Source organism: Oncorhynchus tshawytscha, linkage group LG05, assembly GCF_018296145.1.
Source record: "Oncorhynchus tshawytscha isolate Ot180627B linkage group LG05, Otsh_v2.0, whole genome shotgun sequence".
Classification (NCBI taxonomy): Eukaryota; Metazoa; Chordata; class Actinopteri; order Salmoniformes; family Salmonidae; genus Oncorhynchus; species Oncorhynchus tshawytscha.
Window position 1 is genome coordinate 58,435,765 of NC_056433.1, and position 26,837 is coordinate 58,462,601.

Here is a 26,837-nt window from a genome sequence, read left to right on the forward strand (position 1 = left end):
CAGGTCATAACTCATGACAATTCGTAAGTATCACACATCTTCAATTTAATAAGATTAGATTATTATTCCTAATGCTTATGACTATTATTACAGTCTGTCACAGCATATTATGACAGGTGTTTTGTCACTAGGTTATTACTGTGCTGTGCATTAGAGCACTTCCAGTGAATAGTTACCAGTGTTGTTTTACTTGTGTTGTGCTCAGACTTTCACAGTTGACGTGTAAATCAGTGGTTTTTGGCAGAGGGTTGTGTGAGGTGGGTTTACTTTGTCTTGAAATCCCTCATTTCAGCATTTCAGCTGGTGTGTGTGTGTGTGTGTGTGTGTGTGTGTGTGTGTGTGTGTGTGTGTGTGTGTGTGTGTGTGTGTGTGTGTGTGTGTGTGTGTGTGTGTGTGTGTGTGTGTGTGTGTGTGTGTGTGTGTGTGTGTGTGTGTGTGTGTGTGTGTGTGTGTGTGTGTGTGTGTGTCCTGCTTTCCAGATCCCCCGGTCAGACTCCATATACATGTTTTATTTTATAAACAAATGCTAGTGAAGCAGGACAGCATGTGCAAATATAAACATATGTTTCTCAGTTTATCTGCTCTGGCTGGTGATATACCATAATGTATGATTATATTGGTATCTTTTTCTTCATGTGTGACAGTCAGTTGACCCATTTTGAATAGGCGTTTTAGAAGGGAAAGACCTTGAAAGAGCCATATCAAATATATAGATATATATATTATACACAAATTAAAAACATGTATTTGTGAATGAGGAGGGTCCCATTGGTGTTCCTTGGTAAGTGAGGGGAAAAATGCATCTTCTCTCCACATTGTCCTTGAGTAGTGTATTAACATTACACAATTGTATATCTGCTCTGTATGACAAGGAGATTAGAGTTTCTAGAGCTTTACCATTTCATGTCAAAGACCATTTGGTTTTTCCAACCATCATATTGCCTATCAACCAATTATTGATTATGCTACGTTAATCAGATTGGAGTTATTTCATGCAGTGAGCACTGAGTAGCTAGCCCCTGATGTGATGAGAGCTGTCCACAGTGAACTGGTCCCTGTGAGTATGAGAGTGAATGAGTGTGCATGGGTTTACGCTCTCTATTCATTGCCATGGTAGTTCACATGAGGGATCAATGTGACACATGACTGACAGGTCTCTGGCCTTGTGTGCTTTTGGAGGACTACTCTCTCATTGATTACAGATTCAGTGTCTCGCGTAAAGAGAAAAGCATGGGGTCTTGAGTGTCATCCTCCCATTAGGCTGTGGTTGTGTAAAATAAACGCACACAAACAGGCGCCTCATGCATATGGAAATGAAAAGCCCATGTTGCAGATATGAATGCCTAGTTTTTCATCTGAAATGCATTAGCAATCTGTGATGCTCAAAACACTATCTAAGTGAACTCTCTCAGCCCAGCTGTTATTAGACTGCCTAGAAAACAACGAGCTGTTGCATTGTATCATTTTTTATCTCAAATAGTTTCAATTATAATCATCCAAAGACATCCATTGTATGACTCATTTGACTTTGATTCTAACTTGGAGATAAAAGTTAATAATGCGATCTATGGCAAAGCACATTACTAACAGTAAATCTGTTAATCCGCTTGACAATAATACTTAAAGCCAAGATACTTTCCCTTGACTCTCAATGAGGAGTAAGGAAAGTGCTTTGAAAGTGAGTTTTGAGAAAGACATGAAACATTTACAGATTACTGTTAGCTGCACTGATTTAAAACGAGGCGGAGGCTGTGGGACATTTTGTCACTCAACTCCTCCATAATAATCCTATCACCCGATTACTGTTTTTGTTGTTGTTATTAGACGTCCCCTACATAATCTGTTCAACTCCCTCCCTCTTCTTGGGTGCACCTTGCAAGCTAATTAACAGGGGTAGAATTTTGATTGAAGTCATTATTGCTCACCCCTTTGTAGCAGCACCTTGGAGATTAATGGTGAACCATGTTATATGAGAAGACAAAGCCCTTGCTGCCACTGGAGTGGATTACTGTCAGTATGGAGCTATAGGAAGGTAGAGGAAGCCAGTAATTCCTATAGAAAAGTAGACAAACGTAGAACCACTGACTAACAACTTTCCCTGCTGAGACCTTTTGTCTTGAGATTCCTCCTTTCTCCTCCAGCTCCCTGACAGGACTGATAAAGACCTTGAGTCAGGCCAAAGCCAAAGCCTAGGTGACATGGAGAGTAAATCCAGCCCTAACGATTGGTGATATGCAATATGTTTTGTTTGGCTAAACTTCGGCGGTCCCTTTGTAATTCCTTAAGCACTTTATTGATTACCTATAGCTTAATTACAAATGGCATCAACTGCAGATTGAATACTGTTACTTTAAATGGCTATAGAAACCTTCTTATGCTCCCTGAATGCTAAATTCAATCATCTCACTTCACACAAAAAAAATGATGCTATGTGAAATCCATGGTAAGAATACTATTGAGATTTTAAACCCACTGACATATGCAACTTTTAAGCTTAATTCACAATCCTTAACCACAGTTAATTTTATCATTGTCTGTTGTAGCCTATCTCTCCAAAAAAGTGTCACTCTCATCCATTTTCTGTGCAGTTTAAGGATTCCTGCTTGTGAACGGTCGTTTTGGGGAATGTATGTTAGTAATAATAATAACAATAACCAACCTATAGCTAACATTTTATTCAACTAGTTTCTCTTTACATTACAATGACGCCTACATTCTGCAAAGAAAAAAAATCTTTATCAAATCCCTATTCTATGCCTTTCAATAAACCAAGCCCATTACCTCACGGCAGCTTTTGTTGGCCCTATACAAGCGAGAACAAAATGGTTATTCAGGAGAACGCTTTAGATTTTTATAGTGGGTAGAATTCACAAAGAGCAGTGTTATTGTATTAAAAAGAACCATCTGTACCAGAAACAATGGCTTCAAATTATCTCTGAATACCCACTGAAAAAAATATAAAGCTTTGGCTTCTCATTATGTGCGGTGTAAAGGGGGGTGAAGCAGACTTGGTATAACTGACTTTTGTTGTTCTTGATGCATTCTTCTCGTTTTAAATCGGCCCCTTTTCAGATTGTGTGTAGCCATAAACGGCTTTTCTTCTTACAGGGGTAGCTAGCAAAGGACCAGCGTTCAGCGAGGAGCATGAGCGGCAGTACGCTGAAGTAGGAGCACTGGCTCTTGTAAAAACTCTGCGGACTAGGGGGCTGGTAAAGAGGGAGAGATGCCCAGAGAGCATACAGCTGTTTCGGTCGAGCGAGAGAGAGTTCTCCGGCGGCTGAAGAGTGGTTCTTGAATCGGACAGATGATGTTCCATCCTCTTTTCTGCCAATCACCCAAAGATGAGGACAACACCCAAACTGGCACGTAAGTAGCATTGCAGTCTAGAGTGCGCGAATGCAGTTCACAGCAGTGTGAGAGTATCGCATTATGAGCTTCAGTGGTTCGTGGGTTCTTTTTCCATTGATGTATCGGGCATAATTTAAAGCTTGCTCAACACCCGCAAACATTAGATTTTAAGTAGATTTTCTATTATAGCCTAACAATCCAAAGTGTAAGTGTTTTTTGGTTTGTTTCTTTTGTAGGCTGCTGGCTTTGTTTTGTTTTTGTAGACTGGTTTAGAATGTTCCAATTCTATTTTGTGGACATTATGTTAGATTTATGAAATTCTCATTATTTCTCAGCAGAAGTAATGTTTGATCTTTAGCCCGAACAATGCTCTCAATAATTTTCAAGATTGTTTCATTTGGATATGAACTATTCTGGCGAACTTGCTGAGATTAGGCTGTCAATCATAAATAGGCCTATTGAAACAGGGTTGGTCCAAAAATAAATGTTTAAAATATATTTATACATTTCTGACTCTATACCTACAATACTGATTTCGAGTTTGGAGTTAATAAAAAAATATACCAAATTAGAGAAAAATCATACAAATATTGTTTTGCTTAATGCTAAGCAAGTCTAAGAATATTAGTTTCAAAATTGCACTTTTTAACCGTCCACTCCCTGTCCCATTGGTATTTCATAGGCTATATGTATTGAGTGCTCAGAAGGTAATATTTTCTGTGGTGTACTGCTCTCCAATCACTGGCACGGCCCCTAGTGGACAATAATATGAAGCTTGGAGATTCATAATTCTATATATTTTCTTACCTGAAGTCTCTCTCTCTTCCGCTCTCTCTCTCGCTGAGAAAAGGAAGGATCTGTTGAAAAAGTAAACCAATTTATTAAATAAACATATTACATCCAATTAGTAATATCACGGCTGGTTTGGTTATGTTGGATTATATAGATTGCGTAATGAGTTAGGCTATAGGCCTAAGGGTTATTATGGCAGGCTTGTTTTATTATCGGGTGAGGTGTCAGTTTTGAAAGGGAGCAATAGTGACTACATTTTTGAGAACGGAAGGCTTTACCATCTATAACAGATTCCCTCTTTAAGACATTTTCACACTCATTGTGTTCAAGAGTTAATAGGGATGGGCCTGCATTTAATGTTTGCGCTTTACTATAAATGACAAAGTTAATTTGCCCTGAATTGCAGTGCTTTTCTTTTTTAGTTTATACATAAATAAAATACCCTATACATTAGTTATCATGTCTTTTGCTCCGTCCAGCCTTCATTGCAAATATGGTTTATATGCTGCAAACAGAAGTAAAGGTTGGTTTGGTCTCAAGAGTGGTCAAATGAGGTTTGCCCGCAATTCTGTTAGTTGTCGGTTTGCTAATTACAAATGCAGGGAAACTCCTGTTAAGTATTCTTCATGATGTTGCAGACTCCCGCTGTTTCTTTCACATTATCATAAGCAGATTACAAATAGCGGGGAACACTCCCATATGCAGATAGAGGAGAGGGCTATTTCCAACTTGCATTATAATGGTCTGCTCTGCTGTAGCCTAGGCCTACCTTATCGCCACATCTCACCCAATTACTCAAATGTTAAACTTTTCAATATGGTGGTAATAAACTAATCAAATCAAATCAAATGTATTTATATAGCCCTTCGTACATCAGCTGATATCTCAAAGTGCTGTACAGAAACCCAGCCTAAAACCCCAAACAGCATGCAATGCAGGTGTAGAAGCACATAAACTATGTATCAATTTCGATATACATTTAAATAAGTAGTGATGTTTGGTTTGATGAAATATACAAAAGAGGCCTATAATTATTTTATTTAAAATATAATTTAATTTAATATTATAGGTTAAGCATTGTAGATGTATATCACTGAAATGTTTAAGATTTTGTAAGCACACGCTCACAATAATGTGATCTAAAAATACAGTCTATACAGTGTCCAGATTCTCGATACATTTATGTATTGGCCTATCTGATGCTTTTCCAGGATCTACAGCATCATTCATAGCCAAATGTTCTACCATAAGAGGGAATGTAGCCTACAAATGAAAAGGCATTTATCAGTATACTAAAGTATGTAGTTGGTAGCTTATACAAGTTATATTATTATAGTTCACAACAGAATATATAAGTGTATCTGGCTATAACAGTGTTCCATGAAACCTTTTAGGTTCATAAATGTGTTTTTGCTATTGTCTATTTCGCCAGCAGACGGCGCTGAAGGCATGTAACAACGTGGCTTCATCTGTCTGTGTTGCTCACGCCTAACCTTTTGGATATAGCCTATGTGTGAATTTATATATGTATAAACACGTGCTTTTACAAGATACATAGCGGCTTGTTACTGTATTTTGCTTCTCATATTCTATCATCTTTCATAGCTCACATTTACAATGTAAATTAACCATCAGATCATTAACAAATAAAAACAATTGTATAGGCCTATTTAAAACATGTATCTATCTATCCTATAGGAGTTTTAACAATGCTAATTGTTGATGTTATGGGTTGAAAACCTATGCGCAAAATTGCATGTTATTTTGGCCTGTCATTGAAGTAGTGACCACTCTTGGTCATATTGTTAGTGAGTGAACTTTTTTTGTTTACTCAAATGTCCTACGACTAAGTGAATTTCAACAACAAAGGAATGGAAGTTAGGCTATATGTAGTCATGTTTTTGTTCAGGCTTATGTGCTGACAACACCCGAAACAAAACTAGGCAACTTATTTGTGATGGGCTTGCCTCCGTTTTCTTTTGGCATTCAACTTCAGTTCAAGTGAAGCTCATCCATTTCAACAATGGGGAAACAGCTAAGATTACCTATCCCCTTTTCAATGTAAAAACCGAGCTGAATTTGCTGATCGGTTCCTTTTATGTTAAGTTAACTGAAAACACTAATATTTATTTCATGGATAGCTACACTACTTCTAATTACTAACAGAAAAGGAATAACATCACCCCTATGACTATAGCCTCTACAACTAGACCTCTACATTCACAACTATTACTACAACTGTTACTATGGCCTAATGGTAATAAAGTGGTTGTTCTAAGCGAACTTGATAGAATAATATAGGCCAGGATATTTGTATGTTTAAGTTTTGATTGATTTATGCCCCCATTTGCTTTGCCCCTGTTTAGTCTTTGAAAAAAATCAGGATATAGCCTACAAATAGAAAACATGATATAACGATATTTGTATTTGATTCAGTAAAGATACAATATCTAATTAAGTTTAAAATGCTATTTATTATTCTCAGCAACTTTTTAATGTTGGCTTAAAATAATAGCCTATATAAATTGAAACAGCTGAATTGGTCCAATATGCTGTTTACCTAACAACATAATTAAATGTATCCTACTGTATAATTTCTGGATCTTGTAATCCTTCGATTTTCAGTAGGAAGCACTTAAAGTTTGCCATCCTAGTAAAATGTTTCCACTTAAAGCACTTGCAATAATAAATATATAGCTTAGGCCTATTGGTTGATAACAGCAGATTCTGCCTCAGTGCTCCACCACTGACCGCAAGTAACCCCGCCCCTTTATGCTAAATAAAAGACACAATCCTGGCCGAGGGAACAGTCGCTCTGTGATTGGTCAGGTAAAAAGGCATTTATTCCCTGACAGCCCTCATCACATGAATGGTTGTCTATTAACTTGTTCAAAAAGTATCAGGAGTTGTCAAGGCTCTGGCGGAGAGGGAAAAGTAGTTTGTTGATTCTTTGAGACCAAGAGAGAAGTTTGTGGACACAACAGGACCTACTGGCTCAAAGCAAAAAGACGTTTACTATTTCTACAAAGTTACTGAAAACGACAAGGTAACTCCAGCTAACTACCTTTTGAGTTGGACTTTTTCAATTGGTCGGGCAAATTTAATAAAAATCTGTTAATAATGTATAACATGATGGAAACTGAACTGAAACCCCCCGCACCCCAGACAAATTCTGGGGGTACTGGGAATTCAAATTCATCTGGAAACAACCAGAAAAACAGCCCGGACCGAGTCAAGAGACCCATGAATGCCTTCATGGTTTGGTCGAGGGGACAACGAAGAAAGATGGCACAGGAAAACCCCAAAATGCACAATTCGGAAATAAGCAAAAGACTTGGGGCCGAGTGGAAGCTTCTATCTGAGAGCGAAAAGCGACCTTTCATTGACGAAGCGAAGCGTCTCCGGGCTCTCCACATGAAGGAACATCCGGATTACAAATACCGACCCCGGAGGAAAACCAAGACGCTGATGAAGAAGGACAAGTACACTCTGCCAGGTGGGCTTCTTGCACCGGGCGGCAATGGCATGGGCGCGGGAGTGGGTGTAGGGGGAGGCTTGGGCGGTGGGGTTAATCAAAGGATGGACAGTTACGCACATATGAACGGCTGGACAAATGGAGGTTATGGCATGATGCAGGAGCAGCTTGGCTACGGGCAGCACCCTGGTTTAAACGCTCACAACAACGCGCAGATGCAGCAAATGCACCGCTATGACATGAGCGCACTTCAGTACAACTCCATGACTAACTCCCAGACCTACATGAACGGATCACCCACGTATAGCATGTCCTACTCACAGCAGAGCACTCCTGGAATGACTCTGGGCTCCATGGGTTCGGTGGTCAAGTCAGAGTCCAGTTCCAGTCCCCCCGTAGTCACATCGTCGTCTCACTCCAGGGGTGCTCCATGTCAGACAGGAGACCTACGGGACATGATCAGTATGTACTTACCGGGCGCTGAGGTGCCGGAGCAAACTGCTCAAAGCAGACTCCACATGTCCCAACATTACCAGAGCGCACCTGTACCCGGCACGACGATTAATGGCACACTCCCATTATCACATATGTAAATTAACTTTTATAAGAGAAACTGGACTACTCTGGACTATTTTTGTACAGAAAATTTGGGGTGGGAAATGTTGTATAGATCTCAAGGAAAGAACATAAAACTTTTTTGTCTTTCTATTCTAAAGATAAGTTCTAGAGGAACGGTAGGAACTCTGCAAAAGTTTTTCAATGATGTATAAGTTTGCAAAGTAGAAAGTGGGAGAGTCTCAATCAGATGTTTTATTATTGCAATCACCTTTTGTACAGTATTTATCAAAGAAACATAACAATCAGATGTAATGTTTGTAAACTACAAGAGGTTACATTTTTATAATCAGAAAGTCTGCAGCAAAGAAAATGGCAGAATTGAAATTGAGTTCAAGATGCTTATAAAACTGCAAACATTGGAATAGCGGTAGAAAAAGCAAAGCAGGTAAATGTTTCTCCTTGAGGGTCATTAGTACTAAACCATTTTAATTTCCTTAAAAAAAAAAGAAGAAGAAGCAGAAACCTTTCCTTGCAGGTTAAGCATAATTGTTAATTTATATTTTGTCTCCCACTTTTCATCTGTTAGAGGTATAAAGTTTGTGTTCTTTATTTTCTAATGATTTGTACGATTTATGTATATTTACTGTGATATTTTAAGTTTTTATTTCAAATTTCATTCCCGTAGTTGTATTTTAAATGTTGGCCTGTACGCAGCTGCCAACACTTCATGTATATATATATTCGAACTAATATCATCATTATAACAGTTACAATTTCAGCTGAGTTTTTTCAATATGCAGTTTGAAATGAATAAATTTTTGAAATTTCGATACTTGAAATTGTATGAGTTTTGATTTTATTTATCATTTAATTCATTAGATAAGATTGTCATCCACGCTCAATTTGTTGTGGATTGTTCATGTTTTGTATTGCATTTGTGTTATTCATGTTGCGTCAATATTTATTAATCACATAATATGTAAGAACTTGATAGCCTTTCATATTCTGTCATATTTATTATATCGTTTTTTTTTACAATCCAAGGAAACAGGAATAAAATAAAGCTATAATGTGCTAAATCTGAAATCATATTTCATCATAACTATCAACAAAGACAAAATCATAGCAAATAATGTTATTGTGTGGTTGCTTCTGTGTCCATGTACAGGCATGCATGCATTTGTCATTTTAAATCTTTAGATGATTAAGACTCAGGTTAACGACGTTTTATTTTTTTTGTGAAAGGAGCTATGCGCCTAAGGATTACGAAGGACTACCGTGCAAAGTTTGTTGCCTGTAAACCAATGCTTTGAGGTGAAGATTATTCGCCCAAAATGTTCAAGATTCTCACCAAGGTATTCGTTCATTTTATATTTTTACATAATCAATACACTCATCATTTGATTTATTTTAATTCTATTTCAAATTGAGAACAGGTTTGTTCGGGGCATGGATATTATTTAAAACAGGCCTATACTGGTTTGAAATAAGTTTACCTCTCATGGATCAGAAAACAAAGTTTGAATGTGACAACATAGACGTTGAGACAGTCCATTTGAGCGCCTGGATTTTAAAGGCATGTTTGTAGTATCGATCATTTAAAATGTAATAACATTAAAGGCTCTTGATATATGAATATAAATACACCCACTGAGCAACAACGAAACAAATATGTTATATTACAAATAGGCATATTGTTACACGCCTATAGGGCTACTTGTCTTGAAAGCATGCATGCACCACATCAACAGCATTTTTCATGTCGCTCCATATTAATTTGATTATTCGTTTAGTATCAAATTGTTCGATCGTCGTACACTAAATGTAGCCTGTTTAATGATTAAATCAAATGGAAAGTATTTTTGCAAAGAATCAAAAGACCCAACAGCTCAAATCATTTTCACTCAGAGGCCTAAATACTGTAGCTCCATCTTCGAGTGGCCATTGAATTCACTTTTTATTCAAATTGAGATTTTTAAGATAACCACGGTTCACACAGTTCATGTCCATGGGTCGATGGGCAAACCTTTAAAAAATCCTTCCTGAATGTTCGCACTGTCATCTGTTGTTTCAAAACAAAAAGCCCTAGATGAGGTTATGCGTTGAATATAACAACGTTTTAAATCTGGGGGTGTTAAACAATTATTTTTTCCTGAACTGTAGAGGTAGATTTGCACTGTTGCTTGCCAAGGCTGGGAAGCTTCTATTACACTAGGTCTCAGGGGAGAGGAGCTCACATTAACCGCTAAATGAATATTTGACGAGGGCTCATTTCAAAGTATTATTCGACAAAACGTGTCCCTACCGGACTTTCAAGGGGTCAGGGAGCAGTGGTTCAATTAATTATTTATACAAGCAGTAGAATTGGTTGTAATAGCTGAACATGTTTCATAAACTAGGATTTTTAAAGGTCGAGTGTGTAAGGGCTTTTATTTTAATTTAATGGAAGCAGGATTGGCCCATGTCATCATATGTGAAATATTGAAGTATGAGCGTTTAGCTGTAGTTTCATTAGTGTTTTGGGGGGGAATGGGAGAAAATAAACATTTGATAGCATATATGCATTTTACCTTTAAAGTCTATTGCAAACACGTAAGTGAAAAACATGCATGAAAATATCAACGGAGCACGTTTTTTTGTAGAGAGGTGTCGACTATATTCCCAGTAGTTGTGATAAGGTACAGGGCATGAACTAGCAATTATATTAGGCTACTGGACCTATTGAACTTGAGACTTTTGTGTTGGACTTCCATTGAGAGACTCTCGTCTTCTACACGTTGAATAAGGGATATAATGCTTTTTCTATTCCCTGGAGGAGCAGTAATCAGTCAAGGAATCCCCCTGTTGGCTCACCACAGTAGGAGGAAAGTATAAAAGAGGAGTGTTTAAAATTATTTTCAATTGCGTGATTTAATCTCAAAGCGCCTAATGGCCGGTGTTCAATCCTCTCATGTTTTGAATGCTTGGACGTAGGCCCCCATATGCTTGGATATAGGCACTCGTAAAACATTGACAACTAAATATATCGTTTTGTGTGATTTAGGATAACAGCACTGTATAAGAAGAGGACCCAATGGTTCCAAAAGGCCTGGTTTTGCTCTACCGCCGTCCGCCCAGTCTGCCGCAGCTATTTGGACAGCAACAGGTGGTAAGCGCACTATGTTTTGCTCATAGTAAAACCCCTCAGATATTATCTTTTGATATCTTTGTGAAATGACACGCTCTTCCTGGATAGTAATTATCATAACATATGAGGGCCCAACGTGTATAAACACATGTTAATCTCTAGTGTCCAGATATCGTTCATGTGGGTAGGAAGATATAGCCTACGGCAAGAGACCTCCATATTTAATAAGATATAGGCTATGTTATATTTGTAGGGCTATACAACTTTTGTAGTTAATAAAGGGTGTATCGTTTGATAAATTATATACAAACGTGAGAGATGTGTCCCATAGTGTTCTCTGATCCAGAGGTAGTGGAATATGCGCACAAGTAATGGTCGCCAACTAGGTTTCTAATCCAACCCCTAAACAGTCACCAGATTTAGCCTATTGATAGTACGGAGTAATGACGTCACATGTACTAGATTGGTAAATAGAGTATTTCATTTTCTCCTTGGGTAATATTTTATTGGACATACCACGTGCGAGAGTGTGTTCTTATAACATATTATGTATTGAATATAACATCTGGATTAAAGTAATTGCATAGACAACAAGAAAAGGCCTACGCGTATTACTATTTGCCTATACCTTTATTTCGATTGGTGGCATAATAGATTTTGAAAGATTATATTTGATTACTTATTAGTATTGTTGATGTTGTATTGTTGTTGATATTTTTACGAATTTATTAGGCTATTTCTGATGGAAAATATTATGTCTCGTTACGCACATCATTGGGACTATCCATTGATAAGGTTCTAACTAATAGCTACACTGTAAAGAAAACTACTTTTCTCTATAGTCATTACTTTTCTCGCTTTCTCTGCTGTAGTTTGAGGAGTTGGGGTTATAGTGGACGGCTTTCTGTGGGGGGATGCAGCATTGTGAGATTCGTTGAATTGAAATCTGTCAGATATGCCATCTATTTTAAGTCTCGTGGGGTGAATGGCAGTCGCTCCCTGATCCAGTGCAGGTGCAGGGAAGCAGGGGGATGGGGGTCTCTCTGCGCGGCCAAAATGCGCATTCTGTTCAATAGACCACACACTGTCAGCCAGCATGCCATCATCTCTGCGCCTCTCATACATTCTCAGAGCAGTGCAGGCTTTACCAGCTCGCCAGCAGATATACCTACATAGCCTACACAAGCGCGGGACCGAATGACTCTCAAGATTGTTAATGATCACTTTTTCTGTTTTTATCACTCATGTTTGATAATGAAAGGTTTATAGCCATATGCAAATGTGTGCTTTGAGAACATTATACATTATTTGAAAACATTCTTCAAGTTATTTCCGTTTGATTGATGTGTGATCTTATCCCACTGGTCAAAAACTGGTTGAATCAACGTTGTTTCCACGTCATTTCAACAACTAAAATATTAAATGTGATGACGTTGAATTGACGTATAAGACTGATTTGGATTCGAAAAAAGTAATCAATGTAACGGAATTTCGTCTTCTTTTCAGCCAACTTTTAACCAAAATCCAATTACATGGTGACATTTTTTGTTGATTTCACGTTGAATTCACATGAGTTAACAACTCAACCAAATGTAAATCAAAACTAGACGTTGAATTGATGTCTGTGCCCAGTGAGATGTTAGTAATAGTAGAATGTCGAACCTTCTTTTTCATAATCATCACCATGGCCATTTAGTTGTTTTCGATTGTGGACACACCCTAATTTGATTGATGGTGGATTTTAAATGGTAAAACAGCGGCCCTAAACTCATTACATATTCTGGTTTCTAGGAGAGACGGGATTAGAACAGGGACGACAGTTCAATTGATTAGTAGCCTACCAGTGTGCTAGTAAATACAATATACCACTGTACTCAAGTTGCTATGGAGGCCGCTGGCACTTGCCTATAATTCTAACCAAACCGCGGTACGTAGCTCTGATAAGATACAACAGTTGGTCTCTCAAGTTTCACTATTTCAGTGACTCCAGTTGTTTTGTGTTTTAATATAAAAAATATCAAACTAACACTTTTGAGGGAGAAGTTGAGAGTATTTGTTGCTGATTGAATTTAACATATCTGCACTAATCAGGTTATTAACAGCACATTGAATGCTCTTCCAATGATGGGATGCAGTAAAAAAAACGAACTGCTATAAATAATATTGGAAGATTATGCTTTTTATGATGAAGCATGTCACCGCTTATCATAGTTTACAAACCATTTATGGGGCCGGTTTTAGAGAGGGACATGCTAGAAGTAGCATCTCAAACTTAAATGTACATTGTTTTATAACTAACCAAGTTAATACACTTGCAATGACGGGATATAAGCTGATAATTGGCCCTTTTACTGAACAACAATATAAATCACCATCTCTTTATTTTTTTAATAACGTCAAACGCTTCGCTGGATTGGCTCTGACAGTGAATACCTTTTCTCTGTGCAGTGTTGTTGGGAAGGGAACAATGCACATCTAATTGTGGAGATTTCAATAGCTGCATGGCCACTACAAGTGAACAGCAAAGATATTGAACTTAGAGCAGACGACACGTCCACTGTCCGTTCTAGCTTTCACCATTTGTGACTCGAATTCCTTTATTCTAGGAAGGGAAATATTAACATTATTTGCACTGTACTGCCCACTGTCTCCTTCCCATTCAAAGAGTCTAAACGAAAACTTTAAACGGTTGCCTATAGCTAAAGTTAAAATATATATATATATCTTGATTGTCAACATTGTCATTGTGTAAAGGGAAATAAGGCTGAGCTGACTTGGAATACTTTCATTTCAGGGACATTGTATCTGTCTGGCTACTGGTCTTTACCGACACATGTATACAGCAGTCTGACAGGCAAACGGTGATGACGGAATACTACACGATAAGCTGAATACATTTTAATCGTGTCGAAAAGTGAAAGCGTAGAACTTTATTGGTTAGGATGTTATTGTGCCGAAGCAAAGTTTATTCATGCGCAATTTTGGTCGGACAAGTGTTTCTGCGTTTCCAGTTATTGGACTGTTCACCCTATGCCTAAAACAATATATGTTTTGATGCAGCGGTGCAGCCAGCAGGGGTGTGCAGTAAGATGCAGATCAAGCTCGAGCTTTATGGACCACTGACAGCCTGGGATAAAAACTAGGCGAGGAGCTGAGTGCGCGGTGTGGTGAGCAGAACGTCTGTTTCAGACAGCTTTTAATAGTTGTGCTGCTGTGTTGATTACTTCCCTTCAGGCCTTTAACCAAACACAGTTGTGATTAGGTTTTGCTTTTGCAAACCTAATAAATAACATAGCTGAATAATATGCATGATTAAATCTTACAACAAAAAAGTAGTTTGTTCACTTTTGATTTGTAAGTTATCTTTCGACATACCACTTTCTAAGAATTGTGTGTGTGTGTGTTTTGTGTGTGTGTGTGTGGGGGGTACCCCTAATATCTTGAATTTAGCCCCTTTTAAGCACAGGTTTAGCCAACGAGCCTCAAATGGTGACAAATATGACTAACCTGTTAACTTATTTAGTTTTGTCAGAGACACCGAGGGCCTGAATGTTGCATCTGACTCAAACAAAGTTCGTTAGGCCTACTAGACTAAAAAAGTAATATGACAGGACTACCAACTAATGAACAATAAGCCTATTAATATAAAATATAAAATGTCATAACATGTCTTACACAATCATACAATAAAAAACGTAACATTTAGTTTCATTTTGTGAAAAGTGTTATGTTTATTCCAAATCTTTCTACAATCATATATGTTACATTGTAGGCCTATATATATGACATTCGACACTTTTGGGTAAATATTTAGCAGACGAAACGGGAACTTCTTTGTCATTTCCCAGTAGTGGCAATTGTATTATATAACCCTCTGTCGACAACAATGCACTGACTTCCCCAACAGCAGGTCTCATTGTTTACTTAATTCCTTCACGATTTCAGGCTTCATGCACCTCATATTGATCAACGATCACACTATAAACACCTGGGAAAGACCATTTCGGGATTTTAGACAAATCAGTAAGAAATTCAAAAAAAGTACAATCATTAGATACAGTATTTCAATCATTCAATATAAGCATATAGACATGTAGCTAGGCAAACAGTTTGCACTGTAGGCCTAGAAAAGTTTAGCCTTGTCCAACTTCATCAATGTGTTGTTTATCCCTGTGTCAGATCGAGATTGTTTCTGGAAATACATCTACGACACAGTTCGTTTGCGAGCGGCTCATTTTCTGTATGCTTTAGAATAAAGGGTATACAAAGTTTGTCTGAGCACTGAAAGGGCCCCACAACGGCCCTTTATATTTCTCTAGACATGATGCCCGAGTCATTTCAATGGAAGTTGGAGAACTACTCGCCTTGAGCACGTGGGTTTGTTGACAAAACAACTAAAATGATCACATATCTACATATTTAAAAAACGCACACATTTTCCCTATAGGAAAACGAGAATATTGGATACCGATATTGGATACCATGATTTAAGTTGGCCTAGCCTATTCAGTAGAGTTAGAGACATAAATGTGTTAGATAAAACTAAATTAAGTAGGCCTGCTCTGACATAAAAAATGACATCTTATTGGTCTTAATAATAAACAACAGCAGAATTATTCCTCCCAGTGTGAGATTATGTGAGTGTATGACACAATCGAAAAAATATCCTCTATAACTTCAAAATGGTTGTGTTTAAATATACTAAATTACAGATGACTTCCCTCCAACAGTAAATTATGTCCTCCAACTGCTTGCCTATTCTATCACTACCACCAGTACTGGAAAGTCGATTATGTTGAATCCATACATTTCCATGGATTGCATCACCCTAATTATAATACTCAAGAGTGCTCTGTGGCTCTCCGTTTTTGAATGGTCTCTCTCATGCCGTTCTACCGAAACCGTTCTGGAATGGAAAAGTGGGTCTATTAAAAAAAGTCTCTAGAGACCATCCAAGGCGTTTTTCTGTGACTGATAATGAGGCATGACTCAGATGCGACAAGAGTCTGTCTGCATGGGGTAAACAGCGCCCTGATTGGGAGAGGATGACACTCACTTCTGGGAAACATTAGGCTATTCATATATTTCTCATAATGTATTTTTTTCGTTTCTTAAACGTCCACTGTTGCAAACACAACATTACGTTTTACTCATAAGACAGTGAATAATAATGATGCCCTATTAATTTATTTGTTATAAAGGTCTACACTATTGGGTTTTGGGAGCCGCACCTGTTGCAGGGTTCAGTTAAATATAGGGCAAAGAGACAGAGGGGGTAGGAGGTGTGCTGTTCTGAACTGCATTTGATTGTAAATAAGAAGAGTTCACACGCTGATCGAGTGACTAAGGGGAACAAGCGAACCATTTTAAATCAGGTGGCTATCTCCCTATCGCGGAGATCAGAGCTCTGTCACTCCCGAGCTCGTCATTGTGTCCTCCCTGCGAAATGACATCTCCCTCAGAAAAGTGCCTGGATGAGATTTCACTGTCTCTGCGCTATAGGCCCCAACCATTAGCATAACGCAGTGAAACGAGTTATGTAGCCTAGCCTAACACAAGTAAAAACATATCGTCTGCTTCAAGATACGTTTTTCAGAGAGAGAGGGCCACCGTAAACATTTTGTGTTGTTGTTCAAGACCCTATTTTGTATAACCTTCCATAGTTGTAGGTCTACACAGGGAAGTAATGCCCTATATTTCCATGGCTCATTGCTTAACTGATGAAGTGTATGGCCATATGAAGCGAGGCCACACAGTTGGCAGGGTGTCAGACCAAGTTACGACTTCAAGAAGAGATGAAGATCCCAGACAGCTGGAACGCTCTTATTGATTATGTGACGTTTTGCTTGACGATAAGCGGGACATCTAAACCATGAGTACCTTCTACTGCGCGTGCATCCAAAACCCGCAATCAGAACATCACTCCATCACAAAGTTGCCCCGGGCGAGAGGAGAAAGGGAAAATTCATTAAATGGACCAATCGATGGAATCATAACTTGGTTTACAGGGAATGGAAAAGGTAACATTTGAAAAGTGCAGTTTTTTGATTAATAGTCATCTTGTTTAGGACTAAACCTATCTTTCAGTACAACATTTCTGATTGTCTTGAACTCTAGGCCCGTGTAAGAAGCAGCTCAAAGGATGACCCTTGGGCGATTTCTGTTGCATTTAGTGAGACACAGTAAAGTATCAAACCACTTTTAATTCTGAAATTCCGAGTAAAAAGTTTGAGAGGGCTGCTCAATAATAAACCAGTTCAGTCCTAGCTTTCTAGAAGGTCTCATAAAAAATACACACACAACATTTGGAAATAGACAATACTCTATCAGGGTTGGGGTCAATTCAGTTTTCAATTCAGAAAGTGAATTTAACTTTAACCCATGAATTGAAAACTCCTCATACAAAACAATACTTTTAAAATTAATTGATCTCAAACATTGTTGTCCAAAAGTAGCACACAGGTGGAATAAGTCTACATAAGTGGAAATGATATGAAATTGTGGTTTTAATAAGAGAGCAACATTGATGTTCTTTCAGATTAGTGTGATTGCATAAATCTGTATTTGTAAATTCCCCTTTTGATACCCCAGTTCACTGAAGTAGTGTGAGTGGAAATTGTGCTTGGAATCTTGGACAGGAACAATCACTAAACACAAAGATTTGGTTGACTCAGATAGCTTTTTATTCAGCCTACATTTATTGACATTTAGACAGTACAAATTGAAAGGCCGCAATGGAATTTAATAACGGTTATTCATACATGGGGAGGGGAGGCAGAGAGGGACTTGACCACATTGACACTACAAGAAAAAGCACAAAAAATGCCTATTCCTCCACAACAACAGCCATTATTACAAGGCTTTTATAATTATTATAAATATATAAATTATAATCTGGTAAATAATAAATTATTGTCAATATAACACAGTAGAAGAAATCCAACCCAATAACAAAATAAACTGCAAAAGGTACCGTATAAAAAGGACAATCATTGAAAATAAGGAGATGCAACTTTTTTGCCCAGTAGATTACAGTCCCTCTTGTTTCAGTAAGTAGGATAAAGCTTGGAGTGCCTCATCACCGTGGAAACTGCCAGAACAATTCAGTTGAAGTTTGAGGAGGTCAGCTTGCAGGGTCAACAGCTCCAGCCTCTGCCTGTGCCAACTTCTGTTGGGCTGGGGACTTTTTAGTGGGCGTGTTAGCCCTGGCCTAGCCCTGGGTGGTAAGCAAGTCTGATATACATTTTTTGAGTCAGTTTGCAGCCTAGACTCTCCAGGTGGCCTGTGAAATCGATTGTAACCCTGTGACCCTGTCTAGCAGAGGCATGGTTGATAACCTGGGTGAGAATTTAGTTGGCACTGACAGATCTCCAAAGATTTCAGTACAGCAGTTAGGAGAGAGTTGGTGTGTGTGTGCGTGTGTGTGTGGCTGTTCTATTTAATCAGCTCAAGATTGTGTCGGTTTGTTGCATTACATGTCACTGGAGTTCACCGATCTACTGAGAGGATTTACAGTATTTTTTAGTAGTGATGTTTGATTGAGAGTTATCAGGGTGTTCATGCAGTTCTGAAATTCCCCATTTTCCACTTTACATGATAAAAAAAACACAAAAATAATAAACCACAAAAATACCCCCCCCAAATAGTTTTCATATTGAGTTTTCTAGTAGATCAATTACATTAATACATGTCTATATTTGATGATAACTAAAGTTTACATAAGTTAGTGAAATACAGATATCCAACCTTTGCTAATACTTAATGTTTTTAGAATGGTCACGTATGCTTATGACTTTGAAACTATTGCTTTTCCATGACATAGTTTAGCTTGCTTACATGTCATCCCATGTGGATGGAGGATATGGCTTACCTCCCTGGGTGAAGGGTGAAGGTGCTCATGGCCCTGCAAATATGTGTCAACTTTATCAGTGATTTTGAAATTGTCATGGCGAGTCCCACAGGAGCATGTGTGAATAAAGGGCAGCTCTTCACAGGATATTTCAATCTGCTGTCTCTTTGGTCCTGGATATGCCCCATGGGCTCCCAAATGATGCTATTTGTCACGTTAAACAGACTGCTACTCTCTAGAGGGTGTTCTGTGTGTGTGTGTGTGCGCGCGAGTGTGTGTGTGAGTGCGAGTGAGAGAGAGATAGAAAGAGGGACGACACTAGTCTGAGTGCCTGAGGATGCTATTGTGATTGATTGTATTTGATTGTGTTTGAGTGGGACCTATGTGATGCTTCTGAGAGCTTGTATCATCCAAGCAGTTTTCCTGTACCCATAGGGAAGAGAGTGCTGCAAGGTGCATGCCATTCGTATAACTGGAAAAATGCTCGCTCTGTTATTTGGAGATGACATTCATGGAGTGATCCTGTGTTAGCACAATGGACGTGTTTCACTATTCTTTTCAAACTGAATTGGTTTCAGCAATAGGTGTAAACTTGAACTTGGGCCGAGAGGGAGAATCTCTCTTGCTTTATTTAGCCTCATTTCTAATCAATCCTCCCATCAAGAGAACTATGTCATGTGTGTTCCTATGCAAATGTTTCTGTAAACACTGAATGGTAAGCACAGAGCTATCCTTACATTCTCTGTGTCTTTTAACTCCATGCAAATGGCTAACCTACCATTTTCTCTCTACTATTACATTCATATACCAATATGGCCACAAGCATACAAAGTATTTATGTCTTCAAAATAATATCTGCCACTAGACATTGTTTGTAGTAATGCTTCAGTATTTGTTTGTTCAAATGTGAAAAATCTTCTTCCTGCTGATGTTTGGTGAAGGGCAGGGTAGTGTGCAGAAACAGAGTTTGGCATCAGCGACAACAGAGTAAGTACCAGATTCACTTGTAGAGGCTTAATGAACCATTTTTTGTGTGGCAGCAGCAATATATTTCTGATTACCTTTTGGATTTATTGGGCGTAGTGTGTGTGTGTGAGTATGTGCACGTGTGTATGTGTGTAGGTGACTGGGTGCCAGTGTGTGTGATTTAATGAGGGATTTTTTGGCAAGTTGGCATTGTTCATCAGTGTCATGGCAGTTTTGTTTCAAAAGTGCTGGTGCTGGAAAAAGAGGGATTTCGGCCCATCAGCAGTATGTGATGTCAGCATGCCGGGACAACAAAGGACAGCTCCAAATCCATGGTGTTTGCAGCATTATGGGGGCCCAGTCTGGGCTGAACATGGCCCCTCTTTCACTGGAACAAACATACTAGAGCACAGCTAGCTAGAGCACCATAACAGAGTGCAGTGCACACACACAACAGGACTTCTGCTTTTCAACCCTGTTTATTCATCATCTCCTCCACACTCTGTTACATAAGCTTTACCTATATGAGGAGAATATTTGGGAGAAATGTTAATGATAAGGAAGTTGGTTTTTTGATAGCGTTATGGTCAATTAGCTGACACTTCCAATCCAACACACAAAATCAGTATTGGGCCTACGCGTTTGTATGAAACATTTTATATTCTATGGGTACATTGTATACAAACAGTGATCAAGTGCCTCAAACGGGGTAAATCTTGAAAGTACAATACTAATTTTCATCGGTCACATTCAGAGCTGTGACTTCCTGAAAATCTTATATGAGCCTTGTTATTTGCCACTTGTGCTCCAACTGTAACAGAAAAACTGATATTCAAAGTAGACACACACCTCTGTTTGGTTAATGCTTTGGCTAAGTCACTGTAAAGCCACCTGCAGTTCTCCTTGCAAGTTAGAATTACATATGGTGATTTCAGTAGTCATGTTGGCACAATAATAACTAGCATGCTGTCTGAAGCAGAAGCACTCAAAGAAAACATGTTAACCATGTTTGTATGCATTCTGGGAAATCTACTTAAAAGTCAAAGGATTTCATAATTCAGCGTATAGTTTAAATCCTTGTTGGTCTGGAGTTAATAACAAAAGTACAATTCTGTATATTTCTAAACATTTTGCATCGGAAAAGAATTGGGGACATGGCAATGAGGATATTCTTCATCCCTGGCATTATTACCATTCAAAAGTTTAACCTTCTTGAACCTATTTATCTACATCTTCAATAAAGTTCCTCTGAGCCACTCCAAGGAGAGTGAACAGTCTGTGTTTCAGAGACACTGCCAAGCCAAAGAACACAACGTGGTCTGGCTGGCATTGGCCATGGGTAGGCCCTGAAGGCAGGGTATTGTAAGAGACAGACAGACCACACGGATCCCCAACAAGTCCTCTTTATGATGGGGAAGAATTATGATTGCTATGTCTCGCAGTGGAGCCCTCAGATCAGCCTGTAGTGGGGTTATAGGAGCTAGATGCCTACAGTAACATACAGTAACACAGCGGCCCCCATTCATTACATGCCCATGTGTATTAAACTACTGGAAGAACGCGAGGCAGCTGCACTATGTAGTCCAACACAAGGCAACACTTTATTTTCTGCTCCCTACTGTCTGTTTTGGTACAGGCCTGTCTGTCTCTGGTACCCTCTGTGTGATTATACAAGCTTGCTCCAAAACCTTCTACAGAGATTTGTTTTCGATGTTTGGTGTGGAAACAATGGTTTCCTTTTGCCTAGATAAAGGGGGACTTCATGTTGGAATGGCAACCCTAAAGTGATACATTTCTATATAGCCACCCTAGTCATAGACTGTTCTCTCTGCTATTGCACAGAAAGCTGTACCAGAGCGCCAAGTCTAGGTCCAAAAGGCTCCTTAACAGCTTCTACACCCAAGCCATAAGACCTGCTGAACATTTCATCAAATGACCCCCCTTTTTACACTTCTGCTAGTCATTGTTTATTATCTGTGCATAGTCACATTTCCACTACCTACATGTACATATTACCTCAATTACCTCAACTAAACTGTACCCCCACACATTGACTCATTGACATCGACACATTGTAAGTAAGCATTTCACTCTAAGGTGAAAAATATATACAACACCTGTTGTATTCTGTGAAAATGATATTTCCTCAATCTAAAGGCTCCCAGATACAATGCACGGTGTTCTAAATACATATGTAACACATAGTAAACCAGAATTTGTTTATGTGCATTATTTTGTTACAGAAAAGGTGAGAGGAGATTGCTGAAATCCATATGACCAAGATGACACGTCTGCCCAGGAGATGGATACCTCACCAGATATGGTAGGTTTGGGGCTGAAGAGAAGAGACCGGTTGCATGTTATCCATTGCTACACCTTGGTACACCTTATTGCTCACAGCTACTATTACTAATACCCCTCCCCTCTAAAAATAAGTGTTCTCTTCCTTCATTGAGAAATATTCAGACGTTTCCCCATTACCTCTGAGAAGCCTTGCCATACCTGTTTTTCCTGGTTGGTTGCATTCTCGAATGCCCTGAGAGGGTGGCAGGCCGGCCCAACAATCACTATTCCAAATTGAGCGTGGCACAAAGAATATGAATTCAGTCATTGGAAGACTGCCATTGGTTGTTCTTTAGAACAGCTGAGTGGTAATTACTCAGAGAGAGGCTGCGTTTAGACAGGCAGCCCAATACTGATATTTTTTCCACTAATTGGTCTTTTGACCAATCACAGATTTCTTCACGTCATATTTTTTTCAGAGCTGATCTGATTGGTCAAAACACCAATTAGTGAAAAAAATATCAGAATTGGGTTTCCTGTGTAAACGCAGCCAGAGAGAGACCGAAAAAAGTCTACTGATCAATTTACACACCAGTGCCCGGTTTCCCGATAGCAATGGAACTTCGTGTTACAAGTGTTTTAACAATGCATCTTACCTACAACGGCCGAAGATGTAACATGTGTTTCCCAAAACACTACGCAGAGAGAACGGTCGCTAAATGCGTCGTTGGAGCATGTGTCGATACTGATAGGATGAAAAGAGAGAAAGCGCTGCTCTCGTTTCAGCTTTCTCCATTGAAATCTTACTTTATTATAATTATTTCACAATACTGACGACGGATCAGCTACTAGAAAGATATTTCCGCCTACAAATATTGAGGCGGTTTATTCTAATGCTTCTCATTAAATATGCATAAAATCACAGATTTGGCACATCACTGCGCATGACTACACAACATGGAATATATTGAGACAAATTAGACAGTAGACTAAACGTAGCAAAATAGAGCTCAATTGATTGAACATGAAATGCATTTAAATATGATTGAAATAGGCCTATAGTTTACATTTTAATCCAGCCATCTCTGTTTTCGTTTGAAGCAACGTTTTATACGTTGCTTGTTTGTATCAATTGCAAAGACTGTATTTGTAGTCAACTTTTTTCTGAAGTTATCGGCGGTCACCGATGCGTTTGCTCAACCATGTGATTCTATGTTTCGCGGAGATCTTCTGTGTATAAAATGAGGGTTAAAAAGCATCATTTACGACGCACTTCTCGGTTCTGGGAGTGGTCTGAGGCAGGCATTAGATTACGAGCGGTTTCAAGTGCAAAGTTAACGATGGTTTAGGAGAATAGTTTGGCGATTTAACAATGCTCCTACGAAGGTTCTATATCGATGAATTTAGCCTTAAAATGCTTTTGGGAAACCGGGCCCAGATCTGATCCTAATCGACGTCCATTCGATCATTTTAAGAATATTTATAGTATTTTGTCAGTTTTTAGTATCGTCAAGCCTGGTCCCCATTCTATTCTTGTGCACCTGGCTTGGATTTCCCTCATTAACAAACTGGGACAACACATCATGGAACCACTGAGTTCCTAGTCCACCCCACTTTCTCTACATACAGTGGGGCAAAAAAGTATTTAGTCAGCCACCAATTTTGCAGGTTCTCCCACTTAAAAATATGAGAGAGGCCTGTAATTTTCATCATAAGTACACTTCAACTATGACAGACAAAATGAAAAAAAAAAATCCAGAAAATCACATTGTAGGATTTTTTATGAATTTATTTGCATATTATGGTGGAAAATAAGTATTTGGTCAATAACAAAAGTTTATCTCAATACTTTGTTATATACCCTTTGTTGGCAATGACAGAGGTCAAATGTTTTCTGTAAGTCTTCACAAGGTTTTCACACACGCTGGTATTTTGGCCCATTCCTCCATGCAGATCTCCTCTAGAGCAGTGATGTTTTGGGGCTCTTGCTGGGCAACACGGACTTTCATCTCCCTCCAAAGATTTTCTATGGGGTTGAGATCTGGAGACTGGCTAGGCCACTCCAGGTCCTTGAAATGCTTCTTACGAAGCCACTCCTTCGTTGCCCGGGCGGTGTGTTTGGGATCATTGTCATGCTGAAAGACCCAGCCATGTTTCATCTTCAATGCCCTTGCTGATGGAAGGAGGTTTTCACTCAAAATCTCACGATACATGGCCACAATCATTCTTTCCTTTACACGGATCAGTCGTCCTGGTCCCTTTGCAGAAAAACAGCCCCAAAGCATGATGTTTCCACCCCCATGCTTCACAGTAGGTATGGTGTTCTTTGGATGCAACTCAGCATTCTTTGTCCTCCAAACATGACGAGTTGAGTTTTTACCAAAAAGTTATATTTTGGTTTCATCTGACCATATGACATTCTCCCAATCTTCTTCTGGATCATCCAAATGCTCTCTAGCAAACTTCAGACGGGCCTGGACATGTACTGGCTTAAGCAGGGGGAAACGTCTGCTGGCGGCGTAGTGTGTTACTGATGGTAGGCTTTGTTACTTTGGTCCCATCTCTCTGCAGGTCATTCACTAGGTCCCCCCGTGTGGTTCTGGGATTTTTGCTCACCGTTCTTGTGATAATTTTGACCCCACGGGGTGAGATCTTGCGTGGAGCCCCAGATTGAGGGACATTATCAGTGGTCTTGTATGTCTTCCATTTCCTAATAATTGCTCCCACAGTTGATTTCTTCAAACCAAGCTGCTTATCTATTGCAGATTCAGTCTTCCCTGCCTGGTGCAGGTCTACAATTTTGTTTCTGGTGTCCTTTGACAGCTCTTTGGTCTTGGCCATAGTGGATTTTGGAGTGTGACTGTTTGAGGTTGTGGGCCGGTGTCTTTTATACTGTTAACAAGTTCAAACAGGTGCCATTAATACAGGCAACGAGTGGAGGACAGAGGAGCCTCTTAAAGATGAAGTTACAGGTCTGTGAGTAGATTGTAGATGACCAAATACTTATTTTCCACCATAATTTGCAAATAAATTCATTAAAAATCCTACAATGTGATTTTCTGGATTTTGTTTTTTCATTTTGCCTGTCATAGTTGAAGTGTACCTATGATGGCAATTACAGGCCTCTCATCTTTTTAAGTGGAGAACTTGCACAATTGGTGGCTGACCAAATACTTTTTTGCCCCACTGTATGTAAAGAAAAACAGTGTACATTACTGAACCCTATTCTGGTATTGACTTTTCAGACAGGGACACGTCCCAGTTCTCAGTCCCTTAATGTCCCCAGGCATTGTGAAAGCGTCCCTCCACCCCTACTTCTGTCACACATAGTGCCGAGAGAAAGACGCATTGGGCCCTTGTGGAATGTGGCATGTCTCTGTGAACTATTCCCTGCTTTGTCATAAGGTTTTTGTGTGGTGTAAAAGTTCCCTTTTTTCACACCTCCTCGTTGGTGGCGCAGTGTTGGTCCTCTGCTGCAGCTGGCCTGTGCTCAGGAACAATGACATTCTTTAGGTTTAAGGCCTGTAAAATATGGCTATTTCAAGTCAACAACCTAATGTGTCTGTGTCACCAGCCACGTTAACTGTGAAGCACTTGCCTTCTCCAGTCTTTCAGTTTGATGGGGCAACATGGGGGCAGAGCGGATCCAATACGAGGTGATTTACTGTAAAGCACAGTGGAATATCACCATATCTGAAATGGAAATAATGAATCTCTTATTAGGATGGTTATTTCAGGACAAGTCACAATTTGAATTAGAAATTAATCTAATTTTAAAACCTTGGTCACAAAGAGCAAGACTCAATTTAGACCCAATCTAAAATGAATGAGAGCATCTTAAGGGACACAGTGAAATTGGCAAAACCTAGTCTATTTATGTTAGTTAAGGACACAAGCTGGAGACGTGTAACCCATTATGGAACCGTCCGTTGAAAAGTCTACATTACATTGTCACGACATTGTTGTGATGGTAGGAAGATGGCTTTATGAAGGCGGCTTCCAGAAAGGGATAACCAGGATTTGTTATTTTTGCTCATTTCCATGGTTAAATATTTAGGTAGTGCAATGATTGAATATTGGAGTTTCATATTTGCTTGGTTCAACGGTTGTTGAAATTCAAATAGAGTGAAGTCCCATTGGGGTGCTTGGTTTTATTGACCAAACTCCGGATGGGTAAGTCGAGACTCATTACCCTCACACACATGGCGCTTTGTCCACTTGTCATGTTTGAAGATGAACGTTTCTCTGCTCACACATCCCATTGTCTTCAGATGATGGATTAAACATGTATGTACTTTGGATTGTAATATAGTATTGAAAAGGACTAATGCTTTAACTAATTCCTAATACTGTAACCTGCAGCCCTCATAGAGACAAGTCATTGGGAGGAAAACCGTGATGTATCAAACCAAGTGTAGACATTGTCAATGTTGTTGTGC

The 26,837-nt window shown here is 39.0% G+C and overlaps 1 protein-coding gene and 1 long non-coding RNA gene across 6 annotated transcripts in view; both read left to right on the top strand.

Annotated features, from left to right (window-relative positions):
• The window catches only part of LOC112250971, a 55,200-nt gene that overhangs the window by 24,220 nt on the left and 4,143 nt on the right, over positions 1 to 26,837 (top strand). For 2 of the 5 annotated variants that reach the window (XR_006083456.1, XR_006083455.1), the window contains exons 2-5: positions 3,109 to 3,366; positions 9,419 to 9,528; positions 11,217 to 11,321; positions 22,359 to 22,438. This is a non-coding gene — a long non-coding RNA (uncharacterized LOC112250971). The other 3 variants (XR_006083453.1, XR_006083454.1, XR_006083457.1) reach the window with 3 other exon arrangements.
• Positions 7,180 to 9,005, top strand: sox2 (SRY-box transcription factor 2). Its single transcript, XM_024421545.2, has one exon. It carries the CDS (start codon positions 7,261 to 7,263, stop codon positions 8,206 to 8,208), a length of 948 nt encoding a protein of 315 aa, XP_024277313.1. The 5' UTR covers positions 7,180 to 7,260; the 3' UTR covers positions 8,209 to 9,005.